Source organism: Entelurus aequoreus, linkage group LG03 (assembly GCF_033978785.1).
Source record: "Entelurus aequoreus isolate RoL-2023_Sb linkage group LG03, RoL_Eaeq_v1.1, whole genome shotgun sequence".
Classification (NCBI taxonomy): domain Eukaryota; kingdom Metazoa; phylum Chordata; class Actinopteri; order Syngnathiformes; family Syngnathidae; genus Entelurus; species Entelurus aequoreus.
In genome coordinates this window covers 90,685,869-90,710,827 of record NC_084733.1, presented here as the reverse complement: position 1 = coordinate 90,710,827, position 24,959 = coordinate 90,685,869, and the positions used below count along the sequence as shown (strand labels likewise).

General features: G+C 39.9%; 1 protein-coding gene across 2 annotated transcripts in view; it reads right to left on the bottom strand.

Moving 5' to 3' along the window:
* LOC133647087 (E3 ubiquitin-protein ligase SHPRH-like) overlaps positions 1–24,959 on the bottom strand; it is a 57,346-nt gene that overhangs the window by 32,125 nt on the left and 262 nt on the right. The window contains exons 1-15 of one of the 2 annotated variants that reach the window (XM_062043184.1): positions 22,904–23,048; positions 22,233–22,760; positions 16,647–16,776; positions 16,344–16,562; positions 13,307–13,385; positions 13,086–13,236; positions 12,011–12,113; positions 11,663–11,922; positions 8,676–9,200; positions 6,190–6,441; positions 6,042–6,120; positions 5,805–5,968; positions 2,987–3,243; positions 2,720–2,841; positions 2,454–2,542 (exon numbers count right to left, since the gene is read on the bottom strand). In XM_062043184.1, the coding sequence (XP_061899168.1) occupies positions 2,454–2,542; positions 2,720–2,841; positions 2,987–3,243; positions 5,805–5,968; positions 6,042–6,120; positions 6,190–6,441; positions 8,676–9,200; positions 11,663–11,922; positions 12,011–12,113; positions 13,086–13,236; positions 13,307–13,385; positions 16,344–16,562; positions 16,647–16,776; positions 22,233–22,751 (2,949 nt within the window). In that variant the 5' untranslated portion in view covers positions 22,752–22,760; positions 22,904–23,048. Of the gene's footprint in view, positions 1–2,453; positions 2,543–2,719; positions 2,842–2,986; positions 3,244–5,804; positions 5,969–6,041; positions 6,121–6,189; positions 6,442–8,675; positions 9,201–11,662; positions 11,923–12,010; positions 12,114–13,085; positions 13,237–13,306; positions 13,386–16,343; positions 16,563–16,646; positions 16,777–22,232; positions 22,761–22,903; positions 23,049–24,959 lie in introns of those variants that run through there. The other variant, XM_062043185.1, reaches the window with a different exon arrangement.

The following is a 24,959-nucleotide window of genomic DNA, read 5'->3' as shown; positions in this document are numbered from 1 at the left end:
AATCCTGTTTTTTTCTAACCTCATTTCCAACCTTTTTTAGTGCGAAGCCTCCTTCCACATTTTTCAACCCGCTTCAGCCGTTCCACCGTCAAATAATTCCTCTTAATCAGGACAAAAAACAAAGTTGTTTTTTGAACTGTAAAAAATTCCCGGTTTTCCCGAAATTCCGTAATACAATTTCTCATTTAAAAATGTTACTACTTCAACATTTCTCGACCATTTTGAAAAATTCTAACACCAACTCATTCAGAATTTATTTTTTTTAGCATTTAAAAAAAAATTCCCGCATTTGAATGAATGAAATAAGTGAATGAAATAAGTTTATTTCGGTCATATAATCAACCATCAACCATTTTGTGTGACCAGTTTAACAGTACAGATTGGACATATTTAACAATCATACACATTTACACACAAAAAGAAAAGAAAAGAAAAAGAATGACCGAAAAAGGAATAGGCTGAAGCCAAAGCTTATACTTGCCTATCCTATACATTCACTGAAAATTAGATTGCCTGGAACATCAACGTTACAAGAAAATCAATGGGATGAAAGTAATTGTTAATATGTTTTATAATTTTCAATTATTTCACCTTTCAAGGTTTTCTTAAACCTTAAAGAACTACATGTCTTCAACTCATCACTGAGCTTGTTCCACCATTTAAAGGCCTACTGAAAGCCACTACTAGCGACCACATAGTCTGATAGTTTATATATCAATGATGAAATCTTAACATTGCAACACATACCAATACGGCCGGGTTAACTTATAAAGTGCAATTTTAAATTTCCCGGTATATATCCGGCTGAAAACGTCTCGGTATGATGACGTATGCGCGTGACGTCACGGATTGAACGGAAGTATTGGGACACCATTGTGTCCCAATACAAACAGCTCTGTTTTCATCTCAAAATTCCACAGTATTCTGGACATCTGTGTTGGTGAATCTTTTGCAATTTGTTTAATGAACAATGAAGACTGCAAAGAAGAAAGCTGGAGGTGGTGATCGGTGTATTAGCGGCTGGCTGCAGCAACACAACCAGGAGGACTTTGAGTTGGATAGCAGACGCGCTATCCGACGCTAGCCGCCGACCGCATCGCATCGATGATCGGGTGAAGTCCTTCGTCGCGCCGTCGATCGCTGGAACGCAGGTGAGCACGGGTGTTGATGAGCAGATGAGGGCTGGCGTAGGTGGAGCGCTAATGTTTTTATCATAGCTCTGACGAGGTCCGGTAGCTAAGTTAGCTTCAATGGCGTCTTAGCAGTAGTATTGTTGATCTTCTGTCTATCCTTCCAGTCTGGGGCATGTTTCTTCTGTTTCTATCCGCAGTTAAGCACGATGCTATCACGTTAGCTCCGAAGCTAAAGTGCTTCACCGATGTATTGTCGTGGAGATAAAAGTCACTGTGAATGTCCATTTTGCGTTCTCCACTCTCATTTTCAAGAGGATATAGTAGCCGAGGTGGTTTAAAATACAAATCCGTGATCCACAACAGAAAAAGGAGAGAGCGTGGAATCCAATGAGCCAGCTTGTACCTAAGTTACGGTCAGAGCGCAAAAAGATACACCCTGTCGTCCTGCACTGCACTCTAGTCCTTCACTCTCACTTTCCTCATCCACAAATCTTTCATCCTCGCTCAAATTAATGGGGTAATCGGCGCTTTCTCGGTCCGAATCGCTCTCGCTGCTGGTGTAAACAATGTGCAGATGTGAGGAGCTCTCCAACCTGTGACGTCACGCTACTTCCGGTACAGGCAAGGCTTTTTTTTTATCAGCGACCAAAAGTTGCGAACTTTATCGTCGATGTTCTCTACTAAATCCTTTCAGCAAAAATATGGCAATATCGCGACATGATCAAGTATGACATAGAATGGACCTGCTATCCCCGTTTGAATAAGAAAATGTAATTTCAGTAGGCCTTTAACTCCTCAAACTGAAATACATTTGTATTTTATATTCCTTCTTACTTTACCTATTTCAAAAATCAATATCCCCGTAAATTATAGTTTTCTGCTCTTAATTGAAATAACCTAAGAATACAAGCTGGAAGGCTTGACATCATTTCCATTGTTTTTAAAAACACAATATCTGAAAATTTTAACACATTAGCACTTATAAATAATGGATTGGTATGTTCATAGTAGCACGCTTTGTGTATTATTCTAATGACCCTTTTTTGAAGTTTAATTATTGGCTCTATCTTCCCAAAATTCCATGAAATTTCCATTGACATGAATGGACATTTTTCAAAGTTCCAACTTCAAAATATTGTGTGCTATCTAGTTGTTTATGTTAAGTTTGGCAGCCAGAGAATGTCCCCATTGTGGGATGAAGATAAAGAGAGTTGATCCTATATGCAGAAGATAATGGCCAGCATGTATTACATCCAGCCGGACTCTTCATATGCAAATTGAAGATGCATCTACAAAGACAGTGTGTTTTTTTTCCCGTACCTGCAATGAATCGGTTTTCAGCCGGCCTTTGTGCTCCTCTGATGAACGCAGCACTTCTCGGTACATCTCGGCCGCCTGCTCAAACTCATCTGCGTGTGGCAAAGGGCGCCGTCGTCATTACCCACACTTAACGAGCAAAACAGGTGGCGCTAATGAGATGCGCCGCAGTAAATGGGGAGCACAAAGCATGGCGGCTGACAAAAAGGTGGCGTTTGTAAATGGATCTCATGGGAAAATCTCAGCCCCCACTGCGCCTTTTTTGTTACCTCTGATAATGTGGATTCCCGCTAGGCCGTTGAGAGCGCACACCAATTGTCTGTGGGCTTCTTCACACTCCACTCGACATTTCTTCTGCAGGGACTTGAGGAGCTCCTCCATCGTCATGGTGCTGCGGAGGGAGGGGGGGGGGGGTCATTACCATCAAAAAGGTACTTGGGGAGCTCGAAGGAGCAAACGACACCGAACTTTAAAATAAACACGTCCTGCCTGGCAGAGATTCTAAGACAGTGTTGCGGCGGCTGGCTCAAGCTTACCTTTTCTGCAGAGGCAGAAACTCGCCGCGCACGGCCTGCGGGTGGCAGCAGGCCTGGCGGAGCCTCAGCAGCGGGCACAGGATGGTGGTGACCGTGCGGCGGTCCAGGCTGCCCAGTTTCAGGCTCCAGTCGGAGATCTTCCGGAGTTGGACCACGGCGTCCTGGGAGCAGACCTCGTGTTGGCGGTGGTAGAAGTGACCCTCCACCGGGGAGAAATGCAGCCAGTGGACCTCTTCCGTCTGTGCCGGGATCTGGATCTACAACAAATCATTTAAAATGTGTACGTTATTGAGATGATGAGGATTTGAATTTAGTAGTGGTTTGCAATTATTTTATGTCACGCTAGGGATGATGTTTGATAAGAAATTATCTAATTCGAGCCAATTATCGAATCCTCTTATCGAACCGATTCCTTATCGATTCTTTTATCGAATCCAGACAGGTTGTTGTATACGGAAAAAAACACAATATTTGGTTTAACAAAAGCTCACTTTTATTTTATAAGATTAAAATAAAATAAATAAATAAATATTGACTGTTACCCCCCTAAGAAAATAAAATAAATACATATTGACTGTTGTTACCCAAAGTATATTAACTGGGATTTTTCAGAAAAACAAATATATACAGTAACACAAAATCAACCTGTCTCTGTGATCACTATAGGTGTATAAATAATAATATAGAGTTAAATAAAATCAGTCCCTTGGGCACATAACTGAAAATAATACAGCTTTCCAAAAAGTGCACTTCTGCTGCTATTGGAACATACTAACTACACACACAGGCAGACAGCTAACAAACAATCCAAGACGTCTAATAAAGTTCCAAAGCAGATTAATCCATTCAGGCTCTTTATTGTTGTTGATCTTGCTTTGTCTTTTCCTATCTTTACTTTTGTCTTGGACTGGACTGTTATTTATTATTTTTTTTAACTGAAATACACACAATGACAAATGTATAAGCTATGTGATTCAATTAACATACTGAAATGTAATACACAATATGTAAATATTAGCTTCACACAAATATACAGTACTATCATCAAACAAAATACTTCTGAGTGTTGAAACTATTTCGATGGTGGAAATACACGACTGGCAGCCGTTTTAAGTCCTCAAATCATCCATTGAAACAGTGCACAGAAATCGTTTTTCCATAAACATCTTAGGTTTAAATTGAACCACTTTCCACCTTAATATTGAGTTACATAAACAAGTTAAACAGTTTACTTACAGACTTATCTTTTCCAAGGCTTGTAAGAGCTAACACAACTTGTCTACTTCTCAATTGTCTCATGAACTGGACTAACATCGTCAACCCGGAAGTGCCCAAACTAATGACGTGTAGTATTTTCATATCGCCACAAGGTGTCAGTAAGAGTCTACATTGCCCATTTGGGATTCGTTCCTAGGGATTCGAATAAAGAACCAACTCTTTTTCTTTACTATAGTGGTCTCGATAACGGGTACCAGTTCTCAAAAAGGGATTTGAGTCTGAGGACTCGGTTCTTTTCTTATCGAACAACCGGGAAAACCGGTTTCGAGCATCATCCCTATGTCACGCCCCCCCACCACGAAGTAAATGTTTCTTTATTTATCTCTATGTGTCAAGATATACTCTATTACGCTATTGCTTGTGACAACGAGGAAAATAGGTTCTGGGGAGACTGGCTGCCCTGATGGAACCGTTGCTGCGGGGGTACGTGAGAGATTCCTGGGATAAATGGAGAATCATGTGCCTCTCAGTCCTTTCCATCGAGGACGTGGAAGACATCTGCCTATTTGGAACCGTGATCGCGGGGCACCTGCTGATTGGGCTGGGCATTGCTCTGGTGTATCGTCAAATTCGTAAGACGATGGCAGCCACTCAAGGAGCCCAAAGGCTGTTCGTCGCAATGGAAGGTTTGGGCCGGGCTGTGGGATCACAGTCTGGGGCGATTTCTGAACTGAATCGCAAGACGGATCACATCATGAAAAAGCTGGTTGAAAGGGAAAAATTGGATATGAGAGCCAGCACGGACGAATAGAACAGACAAGACATTGTAATGTCTGCTCGCGGAAAAACAAAAATCCTAATCTACGATTTGACTCCCTCGAATGGCCTTGACGCTGCAACAACAGGAGCAGGCTGTTCTGAAAACATCCCCCGAGGACTCCTCAATGATGGACGCTTTTGACCTCCCTCCCTCCTCAACGACACCTGGAGTCAAACTTTTGCTTGCATGCAGAACAGCCCCAGGCCTATGAACACTACATCAACACACCCAATACGAAGGGCATATACACGCACACCCCCCCAACCCCCATCCCGCGTCTGCACCACCGCTTGAGTCCCCTTTGGGGTGATGGACGGCTGGCAGCACTTCATAGCAGCAGTCGACCTCCAGGGCCCCAAATCCCCCACCCCTCTGTTGCGAGTTGTCGTGATTATATGTAACATGTTTATGTGTGCATTCATGGAGGTTGTTTCCCACTCCCAGTCTAGATTGTATTTTTTTACTCATCCTTCCCCAGCGTTGACCTTTTTCCCCACTTTTACGAGGCGCCTTGTGGCGACCCATCAGCGTTCCTGTTCTGTAACCCTGTACACTGTTTGTTTGTCTCATCTTGAACGGGTTTGTGCTTAAAACAAAGTTTTGTTGTACTTGTGCAATGACAATAAAGACCTATCCTATCCTATCCCTATATGAATAAGGTAAATCCCCTCGACTTGGTCAATTGAAAAGTACCTCGCCTGCAGAAAAAGTGTGGGCACCCCTGCTATAAAACGTCGACTTGAATCGCTCGAGTGCCTCATTTTTTCCCCGACATCTTACCTGATCAATGACGTCCTTCTTCGCCGATCGCCACAGCAGCTGAGCGATGACGCCGTAAAGCGGCTCGGTGTTTCCACGGCGATAGGGTCTGTAGAGCAACTGGTCCCACCAGTGTTTGACCCAATACGGATCAACTCCCAGGAAGAGTACAAGGCCATAAAGGTCTGTAGAGGAAATAGCCATCTATTGAGAGAATGCTTGCTGCAATGGCGTGTCTGAACAGGTGTCATTGATTACCTTCCAGGCCCCTTTGGACTGGCGTGCCGCTGACACACCAGCGGTTGACCGACGCAAGACGCAGAGCCATCTCTGCAGCCTGTGGGAAACTGATTCAGTCAACAACAACAAAAAAGCAGACAAAAAAATAGACATTCTCTGCATCTACCTTGGCGGTGGGACACTCCACCATCTGAGCCTCGTCCAGACAGATGCGCCACCACTCCACGGCCACCAGGGGGCTGGGCACCGCCATGTAGCGCTTCTGGTTGCGGAAGCGGCGCCCGTCCTTGCTGTTGCTGTGCGGGATGTCCACGTAGTTGAGCTCAGAGCGCAGCACGTCGTAGGTGGTGATGACCACGTCCTGCTCCGCCAGCATGTGCGGCTGGATGAAGCCGTGCTTCTTCACGCCCTGGTACACCTGGCGGATGACGGATTGGACCATTTTAGAGATGAAACGATTCCTCGAGTAATTCGATTAGAAAATATAATCGAGGAATTTTTGGCACCTCGAGGCGTCGTTAAGTTTTTTTTACGGCATTTTGTGCTCGTTTAGTGAAGTGAAGTGAAGTGAATTACATTTATATAGCGCTTTTTCTCAAGTGACTCAAAGCACTTTACATTGTGAAACCCAATATCTAAATTACATTTAAACCAGTGTGGGTGGCACTGGGAGCATGTGGGTAAAGTGTCTTGCCCAAGGACACAACGGCAGTGACTAGGATGGCGGAAGCGGGGATCGAACCTGCAACCCTCAAGTTGCTGGTACGGCCGCTCTACCAACCGAGCTATACCGCCCCAGTAGTAGTAAACAGTAGTCAAAGCTCACGTTTGGCACGGACTGTTTAGGTCAGTGGTCCCCAACCTTTTTGTACTTGCGGACCGGTCAATGCTTGAAAATTTGTCCCACGGACAAAAAAAAAAAATTTTTTTTTTTTTGTCATAAAGAAATACAATCATGTGTGCTTACGGACTGTATCCCTGCAGACTTTATTGATTTATATTGATATATAATGGATATATTGTGTTTTTATGTTGATTTAATTTAAAAAAAAAAAAAAAAAAAAAAAAAAAAAAAAAAAAAATTAAATTTTTTTAAATTTCTTTTGCGGCTGCGGCCCGGTACCAATCGGTCCACGGACCGGTACCGGGTCGCGGCCCGGTGGTTGGGGACCACTGGTTTAGGTGTTGCACAGCGTGTTTACGTCACAGATCATACTGCAAAAACACCGCTCTCTTAATGTCAGAATAATTGTATCTAAGTTATCACAAAACTTTGGCGTTGCCATGAGTTCCCGGCGAGAAGACAAAAGCGGTCTTTGATCCTAACAAGAAGAAAGCTTGTAAAACTCTACTGTGTAGGATGGGAAGCAACATGAAGGTGTTCTGTTTCTTTGATGTATTGTAATCAACAGAAAGATTGTGTCTTGACCCGAGAACTACAAAGCGGAGAGGAAACAGGACCAGACTCCCCTACAGGCGACCTTTTCTTTGAACTGTTTGTAATCAAAGGCGATGGCTGTTTATGACCCCCCCTCCCTTAGAAACAGCTGTTGCCATGTAATCAGGGAAAGTCCAAATAAATACAATCTTTCATCAGGAGCGTGCTGGGAGTACAGTAGTACAGCCCAGACATTTCTCCTCAATCGAGCCAAATGTAATTCTGTCTCTGTTTAATTCCTTGCTTCTTGTCTTGTTTAATAGATGTCATCAGTGTTTGGACCTGACACTTAAATACGCTTGAGTTTAGAAAACCTTTTCGCCGACGTAACACGACGCCGCAGAAAGCAGTGGACGAGAGCCGCAGCAAAACGAGGGATTAAAGAAGCGACAAAAGTTGTCTAAGGTGTGGGAACACTTCACACTAAAATGGAAGGTAAACGCAGTGGTATGCAAACATTGCAAAGTGGAGCTCGCATACCACAATAGCACAAGTTCCATGCTGTAGCGCCTGTCGAGAAAGCATCCGATTTGAGGGACGTCCGGAGGCGAGGTAAGTCATCTATTATCAAATGTAAACGCAAAAGTTGTGTTAGTGAAATAAATGTTATTCATTATAACTAGGATGTGTTCTCTCACTCCCGCCAAGTCATCAAAACTAACAACGTAGTCCGAGCGCCATCGTGTTCAATTAGCCTTTCATTAGTAACCCAGCGAAAGTAGTCGTGCAAAGTTATTCCGGTTATTCAAGTCATGCAACCACGTGCTACTTGGATAGCTTGCACTTTTGCACACACTATAGTCTCTGTAGAATGTAAGAGTGGCAAGTCCTTATTCACAGTGGTAGCACTTGTGTGCCAAGTTCCTGTCAGCCATATTGGTTCTGAACATGAAGTCGCACATTTCAAATGCAGTATTAAAGGCACTACCTAATTCGCATTTCAGCTGTGCGTGTCAGCCTTCAATAATGAAAACAGGCGTTCAGGAAATAAAAGACAATTAGGCCAAACGCAATAAATGAGGGCACATCTTAACATGTATAATTAAACCTTAATTAAGCAAAAATATGATTTATTCGATTACTGGATTAATCGATCGGGATATTCGCTAGAATACTCGATTACTAAAATATTCGATAGCTGCAGCTCTAGACGATTTATGACGCCGTCAGGGAAGTCATAAACAAAGATGGTGGATAAAAACGCTGTCCCTCACCAGCACCCGCAGCGAGGAGGACTTGACGTGGCGGTTGATCTCCTCCACCCACTGGTGGCAGATGGAGCTGGGGGAGATGATGAGCGTGGCCCCCGTGGAGACGGGCTTCATGGCCACCAGGCAGTGGGGGCAGTAGAAGGGGGTGGTCTCCAGGCTCTCCTCCTTGTAGTTGACACAGTCTGCATGCTGCCACAGCAGGCATTTCAAGCACTGCACGCGGGCTTTGTAGTCCACGATGCCCAGCTCGCCGCAGAAGCACTCAAACCTGTAGTCCGCAGTGTTGAAAGGGACCATGGACGCCCTGACGGGAGCTTCTTCCAGGCAGTTCGATGTTTGGCTCTCAAACATCCCGTCCGGCTCCTGATGTCCCTCGCTGTTCTCCCACTTGGCACCGTCTGATCCGGAGATGTTTGCGTCGCTTGGATCGTCACTTGTGTTGGAGCTTTGAAGAGCTGCTTCCGCTTTCTCTTTCGCTAGTCTCCGGAAGGATCTCCTGGGCGAACTTTCTCCTGTGTGTTTCATATTCTAGCGACAGAAGAACAAACTGACATGTCGACTTTTTGACACTTAGAAAAAATCTCGACTTTTTGACAAAAAATAAATAAATAAACAAAAAAATAATAATAATAATAACATTTCCGACTTTTTGACACTTAGAAAAAATCCAGACTTTTTGACACTTAGAAAAAAATCCAGACTTTTTGAGACTTACAAAAAATCACGATTTTTAGAGGGAAAAAATTCAGACTTTTTAACACTCAGAAAATTTTCCGACTTTTCGACACTTCGAAAAAATCCCGCCTTTTTGAGAAAAAAAATCAACTTTTTGACGCTTAAAAACATTTCCAACTTTTTGACATTTAGAGAAAATCCCAACTTTTTGACATTTAGAGAAAATCCCAACTTTTTGACCAAAAAAAAAATCTGATTTTTGACACTTAGAAAAAATCCTGACTTTTTGACAAAAAATGTCCGACTTTTTGACAGTTAGAAAAAATCCTGCTTTTTTGACACTTAGAAAAAATCCTGACTTTTTGACACTTAGAAAAAATCCCAACTTTTTGACACTTAGAAAAAATCCCGACTTTTTGACAAAAAAGTTACCGACTTTTTGACACTTAAAAAAAACCCCATATTTTTGACCAAAAGATGGCTGACTTTTTGACCAAAAAAATCCAGACTTTTTGACACTTAGAAAAAATCCAGATTTTTTGACAAAAAAATCCCGATTTTTTGACAAAAAAATCCCGATTTTTTGACAAAAAAAATCCCGATTTTTTGACAAAAAAATCCAGATTTTTTGACAAAAAAATCCAGACTTTTTGCCACTTAGAAAACATTCCCGACTTTTTGACCAAAAAAATCCAGACTTTTTGCCACTTAGAAAACATTCCCGACTTTTTGACAAAAAAAGTTCCGACCTTTTGACACTTAGAAAAAATCCTGACTTTTTGACAACATTTTTTTAGACTTTTTGACACTTAGAAAAATATCCTGACTTTTTGACAAAAAAATGTCAGACTTTTTGACAGTTAGAAAAAATCCCGCTTTTTTGACACTTAGAAAAAATCCTGACTTTTTGACACTTAGAAAAAAATCCCGACTTTTTGACACTTACAAAAAATCCCGACTTTTTGACACATAGAAAAAATTTCCGACTTCTTGACAAAAAAGTTACCGACTTTTTGACAGTTAAAAAAAACCCCGTATTTTTGACCAAAAAATGGCCGACTTTTTGACAAAAAAAATCCCGACTTTTTGACACTTAGAAAAAATCCAGATTTTTTTACAAAAAATTCAGATTTTTTTACAAAAAATTCAGATTTTTTTACAAAAAATCCAGACTTTTTGCCACTTAGAAAACATTCCAGGCTTTTTGAAAAAAAAAAATCCAGACTTTTTGCCACTTAGAAAACATTCCCGACTTTTTGACAAAAAAAGTTCCGACCTTTTGACACTTAGAAAACATTTCCAACTTTTTGACAAAAAAAGTTCCGACATTTTGACACTTAGAAAACATTTCCAACTTTTTGACAGAAAAAGTTCCGACCTTTTGACACTTAGAAAACATTTCCGACTTTTTGACACTTACAAAAAATCCAGACTTTTTGACAAAGAAAATTCTGACTTTTTGACACTTCAAAAAAATCCCAACTTTTTGACACTTAGAAAAAATTCCGACTTTTTGACAAAAACATTTCCGACTTTTTGACATATAGAAAAAATTCCGACTTTTTGACCAAAAAAATTCCGACTTTTTGACACTTCAAAAAAATCCAGATTTTTTGCCACTTAGAAAAAATCACGACTTTTTGACCAAAAAATTTCCGACTTTTTGACACTTAGAAAAAATCATCAAAAAGTTTGAAACAGTTTGAAGCAAGTAATCAGAAATGGAAATATCACAAATGGGAACAATTGAATACATTTTGAGGCTGATCTGATCACCTTCTGGATTCAGGACTTTTTTTCCCTAATAAAAGTGCTGTTTACCTGCACGTCGCCTGCCTTCTCTGCATCTTGGGGTGACGCCGTAAGCAACATCAAGCGTTCCATGACAGTTCCTTTAAATAATTGTGCGTTGCACCTTTGCTCACCATCACAGTTCATCTTTGAGTATGTACTCACCAGAAAACCTAATTAGAATTACATTTAAGCAAATTGATATTTGTATAATTACTTCAATGGAAGTATTAGTCTCTGATAGAGTAATATTTTTATTTTTAACAAAAAACTACCACTAGATGGAGCCAGTGTACCTATCGGGTTGGACTACAGTTTGAAAGTCCCATAATAAACCTGTGATAAAATAAATATAAAAGTTACAAAAAAAACAAAAAAAACAATAAAAAAAAATGTATAAATAAAAAATATTAAAACATTTATAAAAAAATATAAAAAAAATTAATTAATAAAACAATAAAAAAATATTTAATAAATAAAATAAAAAAATTTTAAAACAATAAAAGTTGTGTGTTTTTCCTTACAGATTTGGGAGTTCCAGGACTGGTCTTCTTGGTCTCCCTGTAGTTCTTCCCTAGCCGAAAGGAGCCCGCCAAGCCACGCCCTTTGACCTGCGTCACCATGCCCTCCTCCATCAGCTTGGCCAACGTCTTCTTCATGTGGCTGCGGTTCTTCAGCAGGTCGTAGCCGTACGTGGCGCGGATGTACGTGAAGACGGCGTTGATGGAGGCACCTTTGCCTGAGCGCATTTCCTTGATGGCGGTCAACAGCATCAAGCGGACGGCTGCGGAGGACAAGAGTTACGCCTTTTTGAAGAGCTCGAATTGTTTTGAACATGCCAGTGGAAATAAAGACAAGAATATAAGACGTACCCGGGTGAGAGATTCTTGTTTTAGGCGGCACTTCCTGCTTACAATGGATGATTTTCTCTGTCTCCAGCGGCGGAGGAGGCACAAAATAATTCACACACTGTCCCTGAAAAACAGCAAATAGTTGAATCGTCCAGCATTTGTTAGAAGTAAACAAAACTGTCAGAATAATTGTATCTAAGTTATCACTTAGATACACTTGCGAGAGGACAAAAGCTGTCTCCAGGCGATCTTTTCTTCGAACTGTTTTGTGACCGAGGGCAACGGCTGTTTACGACCTTTCCTTTGGACCAACCTTTTCTTTGAACTGTTTTGTAACCAAAGGCGATGGCTGTTTACGACCCCCGTCCCTTTAAAAACAGCTGTTGCCATGTAATCAGGGAAAGTCCAAATAATCTTTCGTCAGAGCGTGGGACGACACCGTGCAAGGGTACAGTGTCTACGCGTTCCTCCTCAATTGAGCTAAATTTAATTCTGTCTCTGTTTAATTCCTTGCTTCTTGTCTTGTTTAATAGATGTCATCAGTGCTTGAACCTGACAAAAACTAGCCAATTGTACATTTACTTGTGAATTTGTTCAGAGACTCAAGGAACATGGGTGATCATTTTTTTGTGCTCGCAGTTTGTCGACATAAACAAAACTATTATTGGGTTTTGTGAGTTAGTTCAGAGACTGAATGTTTATTTGCTTGCACACGTTATGTCAACATAAGTAGTTGTGGACACAAACAAAACTAGCAATTTGCATATACGATCTACTTGTGAATTTGTCCAGAAACTGAAAGAGAACGGAAGATCATTTTGGGTTGTCACATTTTGTCGACTCAACAAAACTATCCATTCGCACATTTACTTGTGACTTTGTTCAGGGACTGAAAGAGAATGGATGATCCTTTTTGGCTCACATTTGATGTCAACATAAAGAAAACTAGCCATTTGCGCAATACTTGTGGCTTTGTTCAGACACAGAAGGAGAATGGATAATTTTTGGCCGTCACATTTTGTCGACACAAGCGGTTGTCAACAAAGACAAAAGCAGCCATTAAGACGTTCACTTTGTAATGAATGCTGCTCCTCACCACAGGCAGGGTGAGCGCCTCCTGCCGGACGTCCTGCCGGCTGTGAGAGAGAATGAGGGCGAGGACCTCTACCGTCTTTCCCAAGCCCATCTCGTCGGCCAGGATCCCGCCGGGCCGCTCCACGCCGGCGAGGGGGAAGCCACGGATGAGACTGGAATGGAACAATGCGTGCGAATGATGAAGCAAGTGTTGGAAGGCAGCCGGGCGACGGAGGCGCTCACCAGCCGGTGAAAGGGTTGTAGAAGAGCTTCTTGCCGCACATGGTCACCAACTCACGCCACAGGAAATGCAGTGAGTGCTCTGCAAAGACAGAAAGTGAAAATCTCGTTAGCAAACTAAACTTGCGCATTTATCAAAGTCTCTCAGGTGTGTTTATTCCACTTTAATAACGCTCCTCTCTCAAAAGTTGCTCATGTAAATTACCCTATTTTCCGGACTATAAAGCGCACTCAAAATCCTTTTTTTCTCTCTCAAAACTCGACAGTGCGCCTTATAACCGCCTAATGTACGGAATAATTCTGGTTTTGCTTACCGACCTCGAAGCTCTTTTATTTGGTACATGGTGAAATTATACGTTTTTTCATTTTTTATTTATCTCCTTCATTGATGTGCATTTTCAGGATGCTTTATTATTGCCAATTCTTTAACATGTACAGCAATTTGTCCCACGGACCGGGGAGAAGTTGATATATATATTTTTTTTCATAAAGAAATACAATCATGTGTGCTTACGGACTGTATCCCTGCAGACTGTATTGATCTATATTGATATATAATGTATATATTGTGTTTTTTATGTTGATTTAATTTTTACAAAAATTTCTTGCTCGGACCGGACCACTGATGTACAGGACACATAAGAACTGAGATTACATTTTGGGCACAGTCCCACTAAGAGCAGACATACGTTACAGGGAGACAAGACGGGACCGCCAACGGATCAGCCACTTACGGCGCTCCTTAAAAAAGGTGGGAAAAAGGTGATATTGGGAAAGGGGGGAAGAGTAAAAAATATCAGTCAAAGACTGGACCCTCAGAAGGGGGTCCAGACTGAGTCCAAGGGAAAAAACTTAATTTGCCATAGCACACATAAACATGTTACATATAATCACAACAACTCGCAACAGAGGGGGGGAGTTGGGGCCCTGGAGGCCGGCCTGCTGCTATAAAGCTCTACTCAGCCGCCCATCACTCCGAAGGGGAATCAAGCGGTGGTGAAGGCGGGGGGGGGGGGGGGGGGGGGGTTGGGGAGTGTGTTTGTGTATATGCCCATTGTCTTTGGGTGTAGTGGTGTTGTGTTCATAGGCCCGGGGCCGTTCTGCATGCAATGCAAGCAAAGTTCGACTTCTAGATGTCGTTGAGGAGGGAAGGAGGTCAAAAGCGTCCATCTTTGAAAGTCCTCAGGGGATGTTTACAGAACAGTCAAATCGTAGATAAGGATTTTTGTTTTTCCGGAATAAGTTGAAATGGTTGGTGTTGGAATTTTTCAAATCAATGGAGAAATGTTGAAGCAGTAACATGTTGAATTGAGAAATGGTATTACGGAATTCCTGGAAAACCGGGAATTTTTCCAGTTCAAAAAAAAAACTTTGTTTTTTTGTACTAATTAAGAGGAATGTTTTGACGGTGGAACGGTTGAAGTGGTTTGAAAAATGTGGAAGGAGTAGTCGCCAGAAAAAAGGGTGGAAATAGGGCTTTGGAAAACTAGGAACTCTGGAAAATCCTGGAATTTTTTTTAACTTGGAAAAATGATAGTTTAAATTTCCAGGATGGTGGAATGTTTTGAAGGTGGAATGGTTTGAATAGGTTGAAAAATGTGAGAATGGTGGAAGTTTGGGAATTCCCCAAAAATTGGGAAATTTCGGAAAAAAGCGGGACTTTTCTGAAAAATTGTAAAAAACTTAAATGGTCTGAATAAGTTGAAATGGATGGTGTTGGAATTTTTCAAATCAATGGAGAAATGTTGAAGCAGTAACATGTTGAATTGAGAAATGGTATTACGGAATTCCTGGAATTTCGGGAAAACCGGGAATTTTTCCAGTTCAAAAAACAACTTTGTTTTTTTGTACTAATTAAAAGGAATGTTTTGACGGTGCAACGGTTGAAGTGGTTTGAAAAATTTGGAAGGAGTAGTCGCCAGAAAAAAGGGTGGAAATAGGGTTTGGAAAACCGGGAATGCCTGGAATTTTTTGGAACTTGCAAAAAGGGTAGTTTGAATGTCCAGGATGAGTGTAATATGTTGAAGGTGGAATGGTTTGAATAGGTTGAAAAATGTGAGAATGGTGGAAGTTTGGGAATTTCCCAAAAATTGGAGAATTTCGGGAAAAGCGGGAATTTTTTTGAAAATGGTAAAAAACTTGAATGGTCTGAATAAGTTGAAATGGTTGGTGTTGGAATTTTTCAAATCAATGTTGAAATGTTGAAGCAGTAACATGTTGAATTGAGAAATGGTATTACGGAATTCCTGGAATTTCGGGAAAACCGGGAATTTTTCCAGTTCAAAAAACAACTTTGTTTTTTTGTACTAATCAAGAGGAATGTTTTGACGGTGGAACGCTTGAAGTTGGTTGAAAAATGTGGGAGGAGTAGTCGACCGAAAAAAGGGTGGAAATAGGGCTTTGGAAAACCAGGAATTCTGGAAAATCCTGGAATTTTTTGAACTTGGAAACAATGTTGGTTACATTTCCAGGATGGTGGAATGTGTTGAAGGTGGAATGGTTTGAATTTGTTGAAAAATGTCGAAATGGTGGAAGTTTGAAAAATGGCCAATTCATTTTGAATGGGGAAAATGTCCCGGAAAACCTGGAATTCTGGGAATTTTTGTAATTTGTCAAGGAAAATCCCGCGATTCCTGAATAGGCTGAACAGTTTGAAGTTGGAAGGGTTTGAATCGGGTGAAAATGTGGAAGTTAGAGCATGCCAAAATCTGGAGAAGAAGAAGTTGAATAAATAGATGAATTTTGGTGTAGAAAAGCATACGTGTGAATGTTTTGGAGCATTCACACAATTATACATATTGCACACTAACGATTGCACTGCGTATAGATAAATAGCAAAATACTTTACATAAAGGTTTTTATAGCTTATTCATATTTTCTAAAATGTATAAATAACAATATACTTTTTAACTTTAACCTAATTTGTTAATAATGTGAATAATGCATTCATTTTTGAATGGCACTTTCCTCCAAGTGCCAACAGACTCAGCTTGGAGTTGCTAATGTTCCTTCCTCATGTCTTCCTGTTCTTACGTCTTACCTTTGGAGGACGTGTTCCGGAACTTCTCCCTCCTCAGCATCCAGTTGACGGCCTGGCTCTGGTAGGGCCTGAGGACGGGGAGGAGAGCCTGGTGTTGAACGTCAAAGCTCTCCTCCCGGCTCTCCGCCTGACGCACGCGCCTGACGTGGTCGTACAGCTCCTCCACGTTCTGCCTCTCCAGGTCGGTGTCGCATTCCCCCTCCTCGTTGTCCACCGCTTCTGCACGGGGACAGAGGAGAAGGGAGAGGGGTGAGGACGGACGGCGGAGGCGTGGTGCGGGTGTGAGGACGTCGCACGGCTCACCGGGGATGGTGAAGTCATAAAAATACGCCATGGTCTTCTGCACCAGCTGATTGGCTTTCTTCTTGCGAGCGTTGCCCTCGCTGAGGAAGTCCGGCTTCCCTAATGCGCTTTCAAGAAAGTAAATCCCCACCTGGCAGAAGTAGCGAGATGTTAACACACTTTCAAGTCCTTCCCTCATACTAAGCATCAACCGATTATCCACACTGATATTTGGCATATTGACGTACATCGGTATCAAACTTTTTTTAATCAGTATCGGCTGTATTGATTCGATTGGATTCTTCGTGGTAACGATTCGATTCAGAATCGATTTAAAGCGATTCTTCATCCTAAATATCATACTTTTTAATAATATCGGGTGCCAGTTCTAGGATTAACTCCATTCCTCTGTAAAATAGATAAACAGCTCTGATAAATGTCCTTATTACTTCAAAGGAAACTGGTTTTGTTGAAGAAAATTATACCAAAAACATTTAATAAAGTTAAAAATACAAATTAGGCAACAAGAGAACTAAAGTAAATCTGTACAGCAGATATGGGCATACATCTACAATGTGATTTGCTTAAGAGGGGGGACAGATATACATACATACGTACACATATGTATGTATGTATACATATACTTAAATATACAGATATATATACACGTATACACATATACATATATACTAGAGATGTCCGATAATGGCTTTTTTGCCGATATCCGATATTGTCCAACTCTTAATTACGGATTCCGATATCAACCGATACCGATATATAGTCGTGAAATTAACACATTATTATGCCTAATTTTGTTGTGATGCCCCGCTGGATGCATTAAACCAGTGGTCCCCAACCACCGGGCCGCGGACCGGTACCGGTCCACCGATTGGTACCGGGCCGCACAAGAATTAAAAAAAAAAAAGTTTTTTATTTTTTATTTTTATGAAATCAACATAAAAAACGCAATATATACATTCTATATAAATATAGATCAATACAGCCTGCAGGGATACAGTCCGTAAGCACACATGATTGTATTTATTCATGTAAAAAAAAAAAAAAAAAAAAAAAATTTTTTTTTTTAAACACCCAACCCCCCACCACCCCCCACCAAATTTTCAAGCGTTGACCGGTCCGCAGCTACAAAAAGGTTGGGGACCACTGCATTAAACAATGTAACAAGGTTTTCCAAAATAAATCAACTCAGGGTTTCCCACACATTAATTTATTTGTGGCGGCCCGCCACGAAAGAATTACGTCCGCCACAAATAATTTAAAAAAAAGAATTTTTTTTAAATAAAAAAAAAAAATTTTTTTTTTTTTTTTGGTCCTCTCCAGCTTCTCAGGCAAATCATATAGTTGATGTAGATGCCCATATCGGCTGTTCAGATTTACTTTACAAAAGAGAAGTGTAGGATACTTCTCTTGTTGCCTTATTTGTATTTGACTTTATTAAATGTATTTATATTAGAAACACAACATGTGTATATAACAAAGGGTGCAAAGTCTGCAGGCAGTAGGAAACACATGGTTAAGTGTAGGGAGTAAAACTGATGGCAGTCTAAAGTTCAAGATTTTTGGAGCTCTTTGTTCAGTGGATCAGATGTTTGATGAAGCTCTGTGTCTATCTACCACCACTACTGTTTTCTGTTTATGTGTTACTGACTGTGGCAGGACACCTCTGCCTCTGTTTCACTTTATGTTGCTGGTAAATAATATGGTTGTAGTAGTAGGCTAAAGTTAAATTATTTAGTATGCTCTAATTAAAGGTGCAGAGCTTTAAGAGACATTTTAGCTTTTATATTTTATACGATATATTTTTTGTAAGAACCACAATTAATAAATATATTTCAGTGAATAACTTATTGTTCAAATCTGTATATAAATATGTACATAAAGTGTTGTAATTATATTGTAAAATGGATGGATGGACGTTTAAAACAAAACTGTTATTATTAATTAGTAAGTATACATTTTTTGAGCCTTTTTAGAGAAAATCAAATCATTGTAGTCAATTATGCAAATTACTCGATGATGTCATGGTGACCACGCCCCCACCGCCACAGGTACCTTGGCAGTTTATGGGAAACACTGCAACTCCAGTTATGGAAAAAAATGCCAAAAAATGCCACTGCCATATTTATTATTGAAGTCACAAAGTGCATTGTTTTTTTTTAACATGCCTCAAAACAGTAGCTTGGAATTTGGGACATGCTCTTCCTGAGAGAGCATGAGGAGGTTGAGGTGGGCGGGGGCGGGGTTGAGGTGTGGGAGCGTGGGGTGTATATTGTAGCTTCCCGGAAGAGTTAGTGCTGCAAGGGGTTCTGGGTATTTGTTCTGTTGTGTTTATGTTGTGTTACGGTGCGGACGTTCTCCCGAAACGTGTTTGTCATTCTTGTTTGGTGCGGGCTCACAGTGTGGCGCATATTTGTAACAGTGTTAAACTTGTTTATACGGCCACCCTCAGTGTGACCTGTGTGGCTGTTGACCAAGTATGCCTTGCATTCACTTGTGTGTGTGAAAAGCCGTAGATATTATTATGTGACTGGGCCGGCACGCTGTTTGTATGGAGGAAAAGCGGACGCGGCGACAGGTTGTAGAGGACGCTAAAGGCAGTGCCTTTAAGGCACGCCCCCAATAATGTTGTCCGGGTGGAAATCGGGAGAAATACGGGAGAATGGTTGCCCCGGGAGATTTTCGGGAGCGGCACTGAAATTTGGGAGTCTCCCGGGAAAATCGGAAGGTTGAAACCGATACCGATAATTTCCGATATTACATTTTAAAGCATTTATCGGCCGATATTATCGGACATCTCTAATATATATACATATATACAGTACATATATACACATATACACACGCACATACAGTACAGGTCAAAAGTTTGGACACACCTTCTCATTTCAATGCGTTTTCTTCATTTTTATGTCATTGAAGGCATCAAAACTATGACACCTGTGCAGTGGAAACCATTTCAGGCCACTACCTCTTGAAGCTCATGGAGAGAATGCCAAGAGTGTGCAAAGCAGTAATCAGAGCAAAGGGTGGCTATTTTGAATAAACTAGAATATAAAACATGTTTTCAGTTATTTCACCTTTTTTTTGTGTTAAGTACATAACTCCACATGTGTTCATTCATAGTTTTGATGTGACAATCTACAATGTAAATAGTCATGAAAATAAAGAAAACGCATTCTAATGAGAAGGTGGGTCCAAACTTTTGGCCTGTACTGTACATTACTCACAGGTGGAAAGTTCTAACATGAATGTGAAGAAAATGAGTATCTCCATGGCTGAAAGCCCGGCATGCACGACATTTTTTGTCTTAATACACCACATTTTATATTTTGCTCACGCTGCACATATTTGGATCTTGGTAAATCAGGCACTATGTCGCTACTGGTCTGACGTTTCCTAAAAAAATTATGTTAAAACAATCATTTAAAGCCTTGTCCAGCTTGTTTACTGACGTACACTATTCATGTTTAGATAACATTCAGTGTTTCCCATAAACTGCCAAGATACCTGTGGCGGTGGGGGCGTGGCTATGGGCGTGGTCACCATGACATCATCGAGTAATTTGCTTTATTTACTACAATGATATGATTTTCTCTAAAAAGGCTCAAAAAATGTATACTTACGAATTAATAACAGTTTGGTTTTAAACGTCCATCCATCCATTTTACAATATAATTACAACACTTTATGTACATATTTATATACAGATTTGAACAACAAGTTATTCACTGAAATATATTTATTAATTGTGGTTCTTACAAAAAATATATCTTATAAAATATAAAAGCTAAAATGTCTCATAAAGCTCTGCCCCTTTAATTAGTGCATACTAAATAATGTAACTTTAGCCTACTACTACAACCATATTATTTACCAGCAACATAAAGTGAAACAGAGGCAGAGGTGTCCTGCCACAGTCAGTAACAAATAAACAGAAAACAGTAGTGGTGGTAGATAGACACAGAGCTTCATCAAACATCTGATCCACTGAACAAAGAGCTCCAAAAATCTTGAACTTTAGACTGCCATCAGTTTTACTCCCTACACTTAACCATGTGTTTCCTACTGCTTGCAGATTTTGCACCCTTTGTTATATACACATGTTGTGTTTCTAATATAAATACATTTAATAAAGTCAAATACAAATAAGGCAACAAGAGAAGTATCCTACACTTCTCTTTTGTAAAGTAAATCTGAACAGCCGATATGGGCATCTACATCAACTATATCAGGGGTCACCAACGCGGTGCCCGCGGGCACCAGGTAGCCCGTAAGGACCAGATGAGTAGCCCACTGGCCTGTTCTAAAAATAGCTCAAATAGCAGCACTTACCAGTGAGCTGCATCTATTTTTTAAATTGTATTTATTTACTAGCAAGCTGGTCTCGCTTTGCCCGACATTTTTAATTCTAAGAGAGACAAAACTCAAATAGAATTTGAAAATCCAAGAAAATATTTTAAAGACTTGGTCTTCACTTGTTTAAATAAATTCATTCATTTTTTTTACTTTGCTTCTCATAACTTTCAGAAAGACAATTTTAGAGAAAAAATACAACCTTAAAAATGATTTTAGGATTTTTAAACACATATACCTTTTTACCTTTTAAATTCCTTCCTTTTCTTTCCTGACAATTTAAATCAATGTTCAAGTAAAAAAAAAATGTTATTGTAAAGAATAATAAATAGATTTTAATTTAATTCTTCATTTTAGCTTCTGTTTTTCCGACGAAGAATATTCGTGAAATATTTCTTCAAACTTATTATGATTAAAATTCAAAAAAATTATTCTGGCAAATCCAGAAAATCTGTAGAATCAAATTTAAATCTTATTTCAAAGTCTTTTGAATTTTTTTTTTAATTTTTGTTTTGGAAAATCTAGAAAAAATAGTAATTTGTCTTTGTTAGAAATATAGCTTGGTCCAATTTGCTATATACTCTAACAAAGTGTAGATTGGATTTTAACCTATTTAAAACATGTCATCAAAATTCTAAAATTAATCTTAATCAGGAAAAAGTACTAATGATGTTCCATAAATTATTTTTTTTAAGTTTTTCTCTTCTTTTTTTCGGTTGAATTTTGAATTTTAAAGAGTCAAAATTGAAAACAAACTATGTTTCAAAATTTAATTGTCATTTTTTTCGTGTTTTCTCCTCTTTCAAACCGTTCAATTAAGTGTAAATATCATTAATTATTAATAATAACATAGAGTTAAAGGTAAATTGAGCAAATTGGCTATTTCTGGCAATTTATTGAAGTGTGTATCAAACTGGTAGCCCTTCGCATTAATCACTACCCAAGAAGTAGCTCTTGCTTTCAAAAAGGTTGGTGACCCCTGAACTATATGATTTGCCTGAGAAGCTGGAGAGGACCAAAAAAAATAAAAAATAAAAATAAAAAATAAAATTTATTTATTTGTGGCGGACGTAATTCTTTCGTGGCGGGCCGCCACAAATAAATGAATGTGTGGGAAACACTGACATTTACTGCAAATCAATATTGGCTTCAAATATCGATTATCCTCCTTCTTGACTACTAATAACCGTATCAGCCCTGAAAAAACCGTATGGGTCGATCAGTACCTCGTACCTTGAAGGAGTTGTCTTCTTCTTCATGACTAAGCTGCACCACCCTTCTCTTCTGCAGCCAGTCCAAATCCTCCAGCGGGATCCGAGTGAGGCTGCACTCCGCCGTGCAGGTGTCGCCATGGGGCGTCTCGGCGGGCTCCTCGGCGCCGCCGAAGCTGACGCACAGCTGCTCCTCCATCTTGTGCAACGTGAACGCCCTGCGGTCGTGGTCGGGCGGGAGCCAAGCCGTACGGACGCGGAACTCCCCGATGAGAGCCTTCCAGACGTGGCCCAGTCGCGAGGCGGGCGGCACGGCCAGCGCCAGGGACGCGGAGGAGCTGGGAAATTCCTCGGCCAACTGAGGCGAGCCGACGGGGATGTCGAGCGAGGGCCCGGCAGTGAGACCGGAGCATGTCGGGGTTTGGTCATCGCTCTCCTGGATCTCTTCGTTCCGCCGGTCCTCCAGCATGTTCCAGTCCAGCCTCTTTTTAGCATCCTCATCCACCTTCACGGGGGGCGCCTTTTTCCTTCGACTGCTCATGTTTAGATTCTACAAGAAAACGTGAAAATATAATGTCAACTACAAGAAAATGTGAAAATATAATGTTAACTACAAGAAAATGTGAAGACGTTTCTGGGTGTTGTTGATAAATGGCTGTGGCTTTGCATAGTAAAGTTTTAACTTGCACTTACAGATGTAGCGACCGACTGTAGTTACTGACAGTGGTTTTCTGAAGTGTTCCTGAGCCCATGTGGTGATATCCTTTACACACTGATGTCGCTTTTTGATGCTTTCTCCAGATTCTCTGAACCTTTTGATGATATTACGGAGCGTAGATGGTGAAATCCCTAAATTCCTTGCAATAGCTGCTTGACAAATGTTGTTCTTAAACAATTTGCTCAGGCATTTGTTGACAAAGTGGTGACCCTCGCCCCGTCCTCGTTTGTGAACGACTGAGCATTTCACGGAAGCTGCTTTTATACCCAATCATGGCACCCACCTGTTCACCTGTGGGATGTTCCAAATAATTCCTCAACTTTCTCACTCTTTTTTGCCACTCGTGCCAGCTTTTTTGAAACATGTTGCAGGCTTCAAATTCCAAATGAGCTAATATTTGTAAAAAAAACAACAAAGTTTACCAGTTGGAACATGAAATATCTTGTCTTTGCCGTCTATTCAATTGAATATAAGTTGAAAAGGATTTGCAAATCATTGTATTCTCTTTTTATTTACTATTTACACAACGTGACAACTTCACTGCTTTTGGCTTTTGTGTATGTATGTATATATATATATATATATATATATATATATATATATATATATATATATACATATTTTTTTTTTTAATATATATATATATATATATATATATATACACACACACATATATATATAATATCTATATATTATATTTTATATATATATATATACTGTATATATACATATATATATATATATATATATATATATATATATATATATATTTATATATATATATATATATATATATATATATATATATATATATATATATATATATATATATATATATATATATATATATATATATATATATATATATATATATATATATATATATATATATATATATATGCTGCTGTCTTGAGTTTCCAATCATTTCTACAACTCTTATTTTTTGTGATGTAGTGATTGGAGCACATACTTGTTGGTCACAAAAAAACATTCATGAAGTTTGCTTCTTTTATGAATTTATTATGGGTCTACTGAAAATGTGCTGGGTCAAAAGTATACATACAACAATGTTAATATTTGCTTACATGTCCCTTGGCAAGTTTACCTGCAATAAGGCGCTTTTGGTAGCCATCCACAAGCTTCTGCTGGAATTTTTGACCACAAAATTTGATGCGGTTCAGCTAAATGTGTTGCTTTTCTGACATGGACTTGTTTCTTCAGCATTGTCCACACGTTTAAGTCAGGCCTTTGGGAAGGCCATTCTAAAAACCTTCATTCTAGCCTGATTTAGCCATTCCTTTACCACTTTTGACGTGTGTTTGGGGTCACTGTCCTGTTGGAACACCCAACTGCGCCCAAGACCCAACCTCCGGGCTGATGATTTTAGTTTGTCCTGAACAATTTGGAGGTTATCCTCCTTTTTCATTGTCCCATTTACTCTCTGTAAAGCACCAGTTCCATTGGCAGCAAAACAGGCCCAGAGCATAATACTACCACCACCATGCTTGACGGTAGGGGTGGTGTTCCTGGGATTAAAGGCCTCACCTTTTCTCCTCCAAACATATTGCTGGGTATTGTGGCCAAACAGCAACATTTTTGTTTCATCTGACATCACATGGACTAAGATAAGACCTTCTGGAGGAAAGTTCTGTGGATGGCTACCAAAAGTGCCTTATTGCAGTGAAACTTGCCAAGGGACTTGAAAGCAAATATTAACGTTGCTGTATGTATACTTTTGACCTAGCACATTTTCAGTAGACCCATAATACATTCATAAAAGAAGCAAACTTCATGAATTTTTTTTGTGACCAACAAGTATGTGCTCCAATCACTACATCACAGAAAAATAAGAGTTTAGGAAATGATTGTAAAGTCCAGACAGCAGCTTTATGTATGTACACTTTTGACCAGGACTGTATGTCAGGTCTACACAAGCAACAGGAACTATTGAAGAATTATAATTCACAATCAACAGTGCAGCTCCACATTTTCCATCAAGTAAAACGGGTAGTTTTTTATTTAAAAAGTACA